The sequence below is a fragment of the Ipomoea nil genome, unplaced genomic scaffold (genome assembly GCF_001879475.1).
Source record: "Ipomoea nil cultivar Tokyo-kokei standard unplaced genomic scaffold, Asagao_1.1 scaffold0222, whole genome shotgun sequence".
NCBI classification, from domain to species: domain Eukaryota; kingdom Viridiplantae; phylum Streptophyta; class Magnoliopsida; order Solanales; family Convolvulaceae; genus Ipomoea; species Ipomoea nil.
The window spans coordinates 686,150-698,849 of record NW_017616650.1 but is presented as its reverse complement, the minus strand read 5'-3'; the positions used below and the strand labels follow the sequence as shown (position 1 = coordinate 698,849).

The 12,700-nt window shown below is 37.0% G+C and overlaps 1 protein-coding gene across 5 annotated transcripts; it reads right to left on the bottom strand.

The window, feature by feature from the left end:
- Nucleotides 1-5,449: 5,449 nt before the first annotated feature.
- On the bottom strand, nt 5,450-11,786 carry LOC109193209 (splicing factor U2af large subunit B-like). 5 transcript variants are annotated; one of them, XM_019344066.1, is made up of 14 exons: nt 11,628-11,786; nt 11,278-11,402; nt 10,073-10,302; nt 9,330-9,539; nt 8,830-8,900; nt 8,111-8,181; nt 7,986-8,030; nt 7,683-7,742; nt 7,508-7,568; nt 7,316-7,428; nt 6,716-7,162; nt 6,444-6,579; nt 6,119-6,186; nt 5,450-5,938 (listed from the first exon to the last, which is right to left on the bottom strand). In XM_019344066.1, the coding sequence occupies exons 2-14, from the start codon at nt 11,395-11,397 to the stop codon at nt 5,801-5,803; spliced, it is 1,770 nt and encodes a 589-aa protein (XP_019199611.1). In that variant the 5' UTR covers nt 11,398-11,402; nt 11,628-11,786; the 3' UTR covers nt 5,450-5,800. The 5 variants fall into 5 exon arrangements, with proteins under 5 accessions (XP_019199611.1, XP_019199608.1, XP_019199614.1 ...); XM_019344063.1 differs by having other exon boundaries at nt 11,685-11,786; XM_019344069.1 differs by lacking the exon at nt 7,986-8,030 and having other exon boundaries at nt 11,685-11,786.
- Between the last annotated feature and the right edge of the window lie 914 nt (nt 11,787-12,700).

Genomic DNA, 12,700 nt, shown 5'->3' with positions numbered 1-12,700 from the left:
TTTACTGATCTGCAGTTAAAATACCAACACCTCTAAAAGATGACCAAAACAATAAAAATTCATAAACCTAATCATTTACATTAAACAACAATTCATGCTATTGATTTGCAGTAAACAACACCTCTAAAAGATGACCACTTTACTGATTTCCAGTAAACAACAATTCATATTGATTAATCATTTACAGAATACAAGCAAGTTGAGGTTTCTTCATAAACCTAGTGTAACACCCCGTGTTACGATCCCTAAAACCAATTAAATCATTTAATTAATCACCTAAGAGAAAGAATTAAATCACAACAATTAATTAGGGAGGCCCACCATAGTCCATGGGCCCTTATCCCTAAACCCAATCCTTAGTCCTAAAAGGAATAGAGTTAGCAGACCTATAGTAATTAGACCCTAAGTAAGACTCTTAAATATATAAATAGGGAACATAAGGAGGCACCTAGAACTCCCACCACAATAATCTCTCACCACACCAAGAATTCCAAGAATTCCCTAGGAGAAATCAAGAAACGAGAAAGCTTAAAGAAAGACCCTTCATAGCCAAAGAATCAATTAAGGCTAAGAGGTAACCCATGTCTCAACAAAACATATTTTCATAGCTATGATTCCCCTCTTAGGATTTCCCCATATTATTGTGTATTGATGATTTGTCATATTATTATTGATGATTGGTGGGATGATTCCATGGGTGATCTTGATGATGAGAGGTTCTTGATAATTATGGTGTTCTTGACGATTATATAACGTTCTTGATAATTATATGGTGTTCTTGATGTTCTTAATGATTATATGAGGTTCTTGATAGTTATATGACATTCCTACCAAATCTTGATTTTGGAAGATGAATTGTGTTCTTGTTGATTTAAAAATAATTAGAACCCTAGGTATATCGTGGAATTCGTATGGTATTATTCTTGGTATATTGGGTGGGAATTCGCATGATTGGGTGTTGATTATGTTTAGAAAAGCATGATAGGTTATGTGCCATATGTTTCTTGATTTTGATCCGTTAAACGTCTACGTGTGTTATCAATTGCGTTTGAAAGTGTCTAAGCATGGTTTCGGGTTCCACAAAGGTTCCCGGGGCGTTTTTGGTGAAAAAGAGTCAGTGGGGGTAGGTGGGGGTAGGGGACCCGCCACCTACCCGCGGCCTATTTGGGCAACGCCGGCAGCGGGCAGCTGCCCGCCGGGCACCCGCTGCCCGGAACAGTGCCGCCGGCGGGCAGCCGGCGGGTGATCCCTCACCCACCGGCTACCCGCTGGTTTGTACCCACCTTGGGATTTTGGCTTCCCCGTTTGATGTTCCCCCGATCCCCGTGGTGTCCCAACGGACTCCGTCTATCGTGCCTATGTCTAGTTTGATATTTCGGGTACCGTTCGTAGGTTGTATGAGTCTTATATATATTGCATGCTAGTTGAATTGGTATCCCGTTGACCTAGGTGAAAGAAGTATGAACCCCTTAGGATTATTCTTAATATGTGAAGGATCACGCATAGGTTTTGTTATACGTTTTCTCCCCCTTCCCAATGTGTTAATGTGGGTTGCATGTGCTTGCTATGTGTCATGTGTGCATGATACCCCAATTCGGTTGCGATCGGATTGGTCATTCCTGAGCTGCGGTTCAGAAGCTGGCTGCGGTCAGATTTACACTCTTGGGCTGCGGTCCACCGTTTGGTTGCGATCAAACGTTTCTACATGGCTGCGGTTCATATTTCCTGGCTGCGGTCAGATGACATACTCTTGGGCTGCGGTCCACTGTTTGGTTGCGATCAAACTATGATGAGCTGCGGTTCATCGGTCGGTTGCGATCGACCCCTCCGTGTTGCGATACGGGGCAGGGTGTTGCGGGGTCGTGTCAGAGCTATATGCGCTGACCCTCATGTATGGGCATGCGATTGGTCCTGTGGCGCCAACAAAGTGTGCTATGTGATGAGATACGGATGAGTTGTTGTTATGAGTACCTTGGGGATGTGACTATGGGTTTTATACTGGGAATCGTATATGTTGGATTATGATTATTAATTGTGCTTATCTTACCTGTCTTGCCTGTTGTAAACTGTATATGCTTGGTACAACTGCTGTATGTGCTTAGCCCTATCTGTTGAGTCGATCCCTGTTTTAAAAGCTAGAGTCTCGTAGGATATATCTTCATGCTTCAAATTGGTTTTCGTATATCTATATATATGTCTATATGTATTGTATTTCAACGCGTTGGAGTGGGTTACCTGCTATCTCTCGCTGAACAGATATATTTGGCTTTCAGGCACAGACGAGTAGATCACTGGAGCGCGTTAGAAGCTTGAGGCGTAGCTTAGATAGTTTTCCCTTCTCGGCCTGCGTGCCATGATTTAGTATTAATACTGATTGGGGTTTTAGAATTTAGCCTGTGCACCCGAGTTCTCTAGCTCGGGTGTGGCATAGCACCCCGTACTCTTTGTATCGTAATTTGGGATTTAATGAGATTCTATCTTTATTATATAAGTTTTAAAAGTCTTGAAAATCTGGGGTGTTACACCTAACATTAAACCATATCATGGCAGCTAAAACAACTAAAATTCCAACAACTACAACTTTAGTCATGTTTACGGATTTATGATTGCCAATTTTATCCATTTTCTTCGTAGTTTCTTCAATTCTCCCCAATCTGGTTTGGACCACCACAACTTCATCTCTTAAACTTACAACAAGCCTTTTTAACTCCATTATCATACTCTATAGCTCCAATTCTTTGCATAATATCCTCAACAAAAGCGAAAAATTCACATCCATTGCCCTGAAAAATACGATAAACCCTAACGAAAACTAAAACAAAAAATGATATAGCAAAAGTAAAAAAATCTAACCTTCCAATTTTGACATCCAAAAAATTTTCTTCCACTATCCCGAGTTGTGGATAATAGAGATTTCAACCCACATTTACAGTACATACATGGCTCGTATTGGAGAGTATAATTGCGATTCGGAATTATTGGAGAAGTTAATGACGACCTTGAAGTAGAAAAAGCCATTGAACTTAAGACTACGAGTAGGGTTTCTGTAAGAAGAAGAGAAATAGAATAATAACAAGATTTTGCACCAGTGAAGAAGAAAGCCAAGAGCTCCTAGGGTTTTCAAAATCAAGAAGCGAAAGAAGAGTGAAGAATGGGACTGAATCAATTTGGGAATTTCGCAGGCTTTGGACTATTTTATTACACGCTGAAAGAGAAAAAAAAATGAAGGAAAATACAATAGATGTCTACTAATGCCACACAATACGCCACATCAGCGACCAACCGGGAAGAAGGGGTGACCACCAGCTAGCAAGTGAAATTGGAGCAATTTGGGCTGTTGAATGGACTAATTGAACTTTTTTTAGGTTGAGTGGTCTGATTGTACAATCGTGTTACGTTCAGTGACTAATTTGGCCCTTATTCCTTTTTTTTTTAAGAAGTTAACAGCAAACACACGAAAAAAGTACAAAACAACGTCGTTTTGAGCCAAGACGCACAATGCATTGTGCGCCCTGATGCACGGTATAATTTGCCTCAATCCACTATCACTCTTCTAACTACATATTACAAAATGGTGAGTTAAAGATAGTACAAGAATTCATCAAATTCATGTACCCATCTTGGAATCTTGACGAGCTGGATTAGGGTCACCCAACTCCACCATCGACTCGAGGATCCCTTTCAAACTATGCCGCCACGAACTCCCTTTGTGTGAGTTATCATAGCGACCAATAATCACCTTGAATTAAGATGAAAATCACCAGAAGTCTTTTACAAATTTAAACTTGAAAGGAAAAAAAAAAAAAAAAAAAAAAAATTTGAAGATATATTTAGATTGAATGTATACATGCCACTTTTCTCTCTTTGGGATCCGAGGCTAAATAGGGTGTTAATCCTATAACCGTCTAGCTACCATAATTCAGTTAATAGAAGGCCTTATGGAGTATTCTAATTTAGAACGCATTGGAGGTCTCTAATGAATTTTCAATTCCTTCGTAATCGGATTCTAACTGCATCCTTGTCTCAGATTCTATACCAAAATTAAACCTTCCTATTGCAGCTGAGCCACACAAAACATTTTGTTCTAGTAAAGAAATACCATGAACAAGTACAAACACCAAAACTACAATACAAGGACTTTGTAGACTACTTTTGCCAAGAATTAAGCCAATAAAACCTATACAAAAGTATAACATTTACGATTACAATAACCACACTGCACCAACAAGATTCTGCAAAGTGAGGGTAAAAATGCCAATATATCTACTGCAAGTACTCTTCAATTCATCAAATCTCAGCTCATCCACACTAAATAATATATTTGTTAGGGAACATATTACTGGGGCCCTATCACTTAAGCTGGACTTGAACAAGAATAACAATAATATATTAGTGCAAACCTGAAGCTATGTATCCCATGGGTCCAATTCGATGAATCAAGGCTAAAAAATCTTGTTGTCCCAAAATCATATACATAATCTTCATATTCATCATAAAGCACAATATTGTTGTTTGATATGTCTCGGTGAACAATAGAAGGGAAATAATCATGATGCATGTATGATAAAACTTAACCGGCCACAACTTTGACCACAGTTATCCTTTCCACCAGCTCAATTGTCATCACTCAAAATGTGAGCTAGGATACCCCGTGTAAATACTCATAAATCATAAATGAATGTCTCTCATTAGAACAAATTCATAGAGCTTCACAATATTTCGATGCCTCGCATTTATTAACGTGTTTATCTCATTTGAAAAACTTGTAAGATCAGACCTTTCATCATCCTGTAGACCTAATATATGAAACTTCTTCTCGACAACAATCTGACCATTAGGCTACTCGGCCCTAAACACACTTCCACAGTCAAAAAATGACATCGTTTTGCTTAATTATTTTTTTTTCCGCACGATCAGCTGCAACATACATTTTTATAACTCATAATTACAATATTCTAAAACATAATGTACGTCATATTACCTCATAAGTTTCATTATTCTAACACGTAATTTACATTATTCTAACACATAAAGTACATTATTCTAACACAATATATTATTCTAACACATAATATGCATTATTATAACACATAATGTACATTATTCTTACTCATAATATTCAACAACATAGTTTTGGACCATAATCCACAGTTGCGTGGACCAAAGTCAACACAATAATTTGCCACACTTCCATGCCCTCCTACACCAATACAATGTCTAGCGTCAAAGTTTCCAGTTGCGCTTTCATGTCATCTTTCCATGCATCCAATTTCTGGAGGAATCATCCCTGAAAGTTTGTGTTTGAGTGCAACGACAGATTTATATGTGATATCAACAACCCAATTTCATAAGGAATGTAACCCAAAAAATGGAATAATGGAGTTGAGCCTAGTTAGCTCACTTAGCTGCAATTAAGGTGCAAAGGACCATTTAAATAACCGATGACAGTTTTTTTAAAACTATCAAATTCCAACAATATTTCATCTTGGCCAAAAGGGGTCAGTTGTTATGGCTGCTTATTTAGCACACATACTATCAACACCAATTTCTAATCCACAACTTGAAAATTCTAGTTATTAAGTACTAACTAACAAGCTGGCCTGCCTACAATTTTACACTGCAAAATCCAACATTACAAGTTTACAACAATCTAACACTGCAAACAAGATTAGATTCTTCTGCACTTCTACTCAACATGCCAAACAAACTTAATTAATAATCCATCCTTCACCCAACTATATATGAGCCGTCGTGGGAGGCAGCTGAAAGAGAAAGTGTGTAGTAGGTGAAGTTGATAAGATTAGACTTCGTACTCCCCCTCAGAGAACTTGTTCTCCGGGTAGAACACTGCAACCACTTCATTTCCACCAAATTTTCTTCCATTCAATTTTTGCTGAGCTGTAGTAGAACCTTCAATATCTGCATACTCCAAAAACACCTACCAACCACAAACATAAATATCACTTATTAGTTTAACTCTCAGAAGGGGAGGGAGGAAGGGGGAGAATGCAATCCAACCAAAATGAAAAAACAATACACTTAATGGTTGTACATCACGGAGAGACAAACTACACTACAATATATCAAATGCTTCAACTACACTACAGCTTATACAAACCTTTCCAACTCCAGGTGTAGGTTCACCATCGGGCCGTGGGCGAGGGATTACAATATTCACTAAAGTACCTACAAGTCAAAGAAAAGATCAAGAATAAACTGTAAAATCTTTTCAAAAAATTCTGAAAATGAAGCTTCTCCATCTATAAATAAGCCAGTTTGTTATGACTTACGACACGGGGCATTGAAAATATGGTACTAGACTACTAGAGGCAGATGCAAGCAACAAATTCATTGGAGAGCAGTGTACGAGATTGTTACAAAAGTTCCCTAATCAAGTAGGAAAAATATGAAATTAAATCCCATAAGCACCAGAAATGCCTTACCAAATTTCCCACATTCAGTTCTCATATCTTCCAATATATCCTCATAGTCTTCATCACCCCTAAGCTCATCCTCACTAACCACATTTGTTAGGCATAATACCTTTGTGGGTAACCCACCAGGTTGAAACATGAGCCTCTGCAGTAAAAAAAAAAGGTCAGTTGCCCTCTTTGTTAAGAGAATGTACAGTACAGCCATTTGAGTATGACCTATTACTTTTTTTAATAGGTAACAACAGGAAATTGCAACTTGTAACATGGAAATAAAAATTGACCTGAAATGCTATTTGCTGTTGTGCATGTAATAGTACACTCTCCTGTTCTGGTTTAGGCTGTAATGAACCTTGGCTAGCACGTCTAACAGTAAGAGTTTTATCACCCATCTTAATCCCATTAAGAGCTGCACAAGCAATATCAGTAACTGAAACATCCGCATAAACACAGAAGGCATAGCCTTTTGAATTTCCGGTTTCCCTATCTTTAACAAGATTAAACCCTCTAAGTGGACCAAAAGACTCAAGCAGCTCCCGAATCTGATTTTCAGTGAAATAATAGGGAAGACCTCCCACAAAGACACGGTCAGGACCCTCAAGCCCACCAGAAGATCCTGGAGCTAACCCAACAGCTGCAAGATTCAGGTTTGGACATGGTTGACTTGGACCAAGAGTAGCAGCCAGAGATGGATTATAATCAGTAGGTCTTCTGACCTTAACTTGAGTTCCCTACAAAAGAGAAGACGTGAATAAGGGCAAGTCTAAAGCCTAATTTATATAAAAGTGTCTACTTCTGCTATACATATACGAGTCTTCAAATACATTAGCAATTAGCAAAAATACCATATTAATCCAGAAGAGAGTCATGAAGTTGACCAGTACCTCAAAGATAATGCCATCGAGTGCCATGGCATTGCTAGCCTCTTCAACTGATCTCATCTCAACAAATGCAAACTTTTTCTCATGATTAATATAAACATTGACTACTGCATCACCTGAAAACAAAATAGCTAAAGCTTGAACTTGTAGAATTGGGTATTAAAAAATAATTATACAAAATATATTACAACTAACCTGGACCAGCTGTGTTTCCTCCAATGGCAGACATCACATGGTTAAAGAATATTGCCACCGACTACATAAAGAACAACCAAAGAAAATTTGTCACCACATTAAGACGGTTGAAACCAATTCATTGCAACAAAAATAAAGCCAAAGAAAACATAAAAGCGGTTATCCATCAAATTACCTGTTCATTAGCACTTGGAGGAAGTCCACCAACATAAACTCGACGTGCATGTCTAGTAGCCTATAAACAATTTTAGCAAATTCAATAAATAACCAGAAGGGTATATAAATCCTTGAACATACTTATGCATCTAAACCAAACTGAAAGGTTTTAGCTTTAGAAATACTAAGATGAAAATGGGCAAATGGCATCTAACTTCTAAAGAACATTATTCAAAAGAAAGCCCCAAGGGGCTAAATCTATACTCCAATTTGTAGTTGTAACACAAAACACACACACAGCGAGAGAGAGAGAGAGAGAAACCTGCTGAGTCATCGCCTGAATTGGCATAAGAGGGAGAGCTCCCAACTGCAATAAACAAGAATGTCAAAAATAATTCAAAAACTTCATTGCATAACTGTATTACAATTTAGAAAGTTGCAGAATACCTGTCCAGGAGCCAAAGTCAACATGTTTGGAAATATTCCAGGAATGGTTGGTGCAGCCCCGGGAATCTGACCTATATAGAACGTCTCAGAAGAATAAAAATGATGATACCTTACTAAATTCCTTGATGATAATGACCATCATCTAACACATTAGCTATGTTTCTACTTTCCATTGAAAGGTGATAGTGTCAGAAATTTTGTACTTCTTATTAACATCTGAAATATTAATTCTGACAACTAAAATTTCAAAATAGTTCATAATTATGCAAAATATATATGTATTCGGAAAAATAATTGAAATGCTACCAAACAAGCAATTTCTGGTTGAAGATGACGAGACCTTTATTGTCTTCCTTGTACAAAAAGCCTACAGAGGTCGGCTCACGCCCAGTGTCAGCAGAGTGGGGCTACTAGCCCAACATTGCCTTCTTAGAACATAAGATATTGACATACAAAAAAGAGAAACAACACCAAAGACAACAACAAAGCAAAAACCCTCTCAGTTTCAGAATTATTTCACCAAGTAAACAATCAAATTAAAAACTAACAGCTGATCTAGGGACGAACGCTCTGTTTTGGTGCCAATTAAAGAACCAAAGACTCTTACCGAAACCAAACCATGAATTTTGATAAGAATTTTCCACACTATGTCCAAAGATGAAGAACAAAATAGCAGTTATAAAAATTATTTATTGCTATTACAATGATAAATTAAATACCTGTGAGTCCTGGGGCACCAGGTAGGAGAGCAGAAGATGGAGGTGCCATGTCAAAGCCACTGACCCTCTTGCTGTAAATTAACATTGTTAGTACCATTTTTAAATTAAGAATGCAGGTTGATAAATAACACATTGTTTAGAACAAAAGGAAGAGTGAATTTTGGTATAACACTATAACCATTACAAGGATTGAGAATACATCCATTACATCGACCCAGCAAACTTTCTAGGTTCCCAAGCCATGTATGGCAGTGCATGTTCTCCAACACTATAAAATCAACCAATAGCTAGGCTACAATGCTACATTTACCTAATCAGTTTTTGTCAGTCATACTTCTACATCCAGACACCTATGCAATATGTTATCCTTGTAGCTATGCACAACACCAGTATTAAAATAGAAAATAATCAAAGAAATGATGTGGAGACTATAGTAGCTTATTTATCTAAACCACAGATAATGGCCACCAAAAAGTTCCTAATGCTAATAAGCAACTTACCTTTTAGAGCGAGATCGGGACCGAGATTGAGTAGGTGATGGAGACCTTGATTTTGACTTATGCCCAGATCTTCCCCTCGAGTGAGATCTATGGCTGTGCCTTTCCTCTCTATCTTTGTCATGGGACTTGGACCTGTGTCTTTGTCTTTCCTCTTTATCTCTGTCATAGGATTTAGATCTATGTCTAAGACTTTCATCCCTATCTCTATGCCTGCAAGAAGAATAGGACGTATTTAATCTCAGATGCATGATTTTTGTCTTAAAACACCACCTGAAACGATAGAACTTTAAGATACCATGCTAATATGCAATTACGACGAATGTTTTCAGTAAATCAGTACTAGTACAAAGTCTTTTCAAAAGCAGATTGTGACCATAAAGCTGGGCATGCACACTAAAAGCTCCCATGACGGTGCTGACAGGTGGATTGAGTCCAAATGATGTGTGCATGCTCAAAAGTGATTAAACACAATTTGAGATGAGTCCAAAATTTAAGTATATAAAAAATGGAACTCAAGTTCAACAGAATTTAGAAATTAAAGAATTCAGAGAGAGAGAGAGAGAGAGAGAAGAAAACACACACACACACACAGCTTTTCAAATAAATTCGAGTTCTGAGTGATTCTTTAAAAATCATAATACCAGGGAAAACATATATGCATTCTTATTCCAATGACTAACAAACAATGAAACAAAATTCCAACAACTAAACAAAAATATATTTAGGAAAATGAATCCTCCTACCTATCATAGTCTCGACTCCTATAGGCATGATCATTATCAACTTCAGCATCAGCATCTTTATCTCGAGTTCTCTTTCTCTCACTTCGATCTCTGTGGTGACGATCACGGTCTTTATCTCTGTCCTTTTCCTTTTCTCTGTCCCTATCTCTATCCTTATCACGCCCTCTCTCTCTTTCCTTATCCTTGCTTCTTGAAGACTCCTTTTCGTGATCATATTCACGAGAACTATGCTGCAAGGTATAAAAGAATTGACTTTAAGTCAGAAGCAAAAATATAGAGACAAATTTTAAAATAGGAGCAACTACAGCATTATGCCAGTATCTCTAAATGACCAGCCACTGAATGGTTTATTACTATCTTCATTTGCAATGTGGAAGCATAGGAAATCATATGAAGTCAAAGACAATGCACATCCTTTACTAAAAAATATACACAATGGTAAAACCATAAAAATAAAAATTACATCACAGTAATAAAAAAAAAAAAAAAAAAAAAAAATGTCTTTTTAATATAAGAACATACAAACCTATCTACAAAGCCAAAACCTGAGCCCACATTCAACCATCAAGAACTAGCACCTACAAGCACAATACATGTAAAACCCAAGCCCAGTTTTAGACTCCGATAATCAAACAGTGTTAGCAAGAATTCATTCAAAGAAATCCTAAACCAAACACCAAAGTTATTGCCCAACAATATATAGCATGCATCCCGGCACTATTCAGTTCAAACTCTCTCTCACAGAAGAGATTCTGAAAGCTCTAAATCAGTGTTTCCAACAAAGACACAAAATTTACATTTGATAAAGGAACAAAACTCAGAGAAGCAAAAAGTTGCAATTAACACTAGGCATTGGTGAATTTCTATCCATATAGTTGTTCACATGATAAGTACCAATTGTACCATATATGAAAAATCTCTCTTTCCTCGCATAGTGACATGCATAGAAAACAGATTTTGATCAAGCTCCTCACATGTAATATGGATATCCATGGTTATTTCAACCACCTCCATCCCATCATGTACACATTCAAGTCCAAATAAATCATCGGTTCCAAACTTACATGCTTCAACAAAATTCCAAAGCATATATTCAACATTGCTTACATGTACCATGAGTGTTTTTTTTTTTTTTGCCAATTAGATGTCATATCCATCTAAATAAATACACACACCTTTAAATTCAGGAATAAAAATTAAAGTACCTTTGAACTAGTCCTTCTTTTCCTGGAGCCAGTTTCCCCATCATCAAAGCCAGCTACGTCATTCTCACCACTCAGCTGGGTAGCTGCAAGCTGGGCCGCATCACTTTCACTAGGGTCCATCGACACTATAAATATTAAACAACAAAATTCCAATTAAGATTAGTTAAAATCAAAAAGCAAACTTCAAAAGATACAAACAATTACAAACTAAAATGCAAAAACAAAGCAATTCATATAAAAACGCCTAATTATCAGAGCAACGACAGCATTCTCATAATAGAAGAAGCAGTGATATGCATACACGCATTCAAGACACGAATAGAGACAAATACATGTAGAGGGAATCTAACCAGAAGCAAGCTTTAATTTTTTCAGAGAAGCACGGAGTGAAAATGTAGTGTGCTCACTAGGGTTTGGTTTATAAACGCTGTGCAGCAGAAAACGGAGGGTCCGAAAGGGGGACGAGAAATCACAAATGGATCCTGTATTTCTATCTCTGGAAATTTGGAATCTACACTTGCGCTTTTAATGATGTAATCGGGTCGGGATGTAGTATTATTTTATACGGATTGATATTAGAGGTGGAAAGAAGGCCCAGTAAGCCAGTAGAATTACGGCCCGGAAGATCTTTAAAGTGAGGCTCCTTAATGAGCCAGGCCCGTATCCGGTGGAGCGTTATGTTGTGCAACTGTGTGCACCATGCATGGTGCATACGGTTGCAAAAACGACATCGTTTTGACGTCCGTCTTAAAAAAAAAAAATTAGAATTGCATAACTACACAATCAAAAAACTTCATAACTATACATCCAGAATTGCATAACTACACATCCATAACTTTATAACTATACATCCATAATTGCATAACTACACATCCATAACTTCATAACTATACATCTAGAATTGCATAAGTACACATCCATAACTTCATAACTATAAATCCAGAATTACATAACTACACATCCATAACTTCATAACTATACATTCAGAATTGCATAACTACACATCCATAACTTCATAACTATAAATCCAAAATTGCATAACTACACATCCATAACTTTATAACTATACATTCATAATTGCATGCATAACTACACATTCATAACTTCATAACTATACATTCAGAATTGCTTAACTGCACATACATAACTTCATAATTATACATTCAGAATGTGAAATTATAACTTCATAACTATACATTCAGAATTGCATGCATAATTACACATTCATAACTTCATAACTATAAATTCAGAATTGCATAACTACACATCCATAATTTCATAAATATAAATCCAGAAAATTATAAAATTATGAACATATGTTTACGTAACTAACGGCAATCGAAAATGATTTTTTTTATTTAAGTAAAACGAAGCCGTTTTTGCATTCGTGTGCATCATGCATGGTGCACGCAAATGCACAACA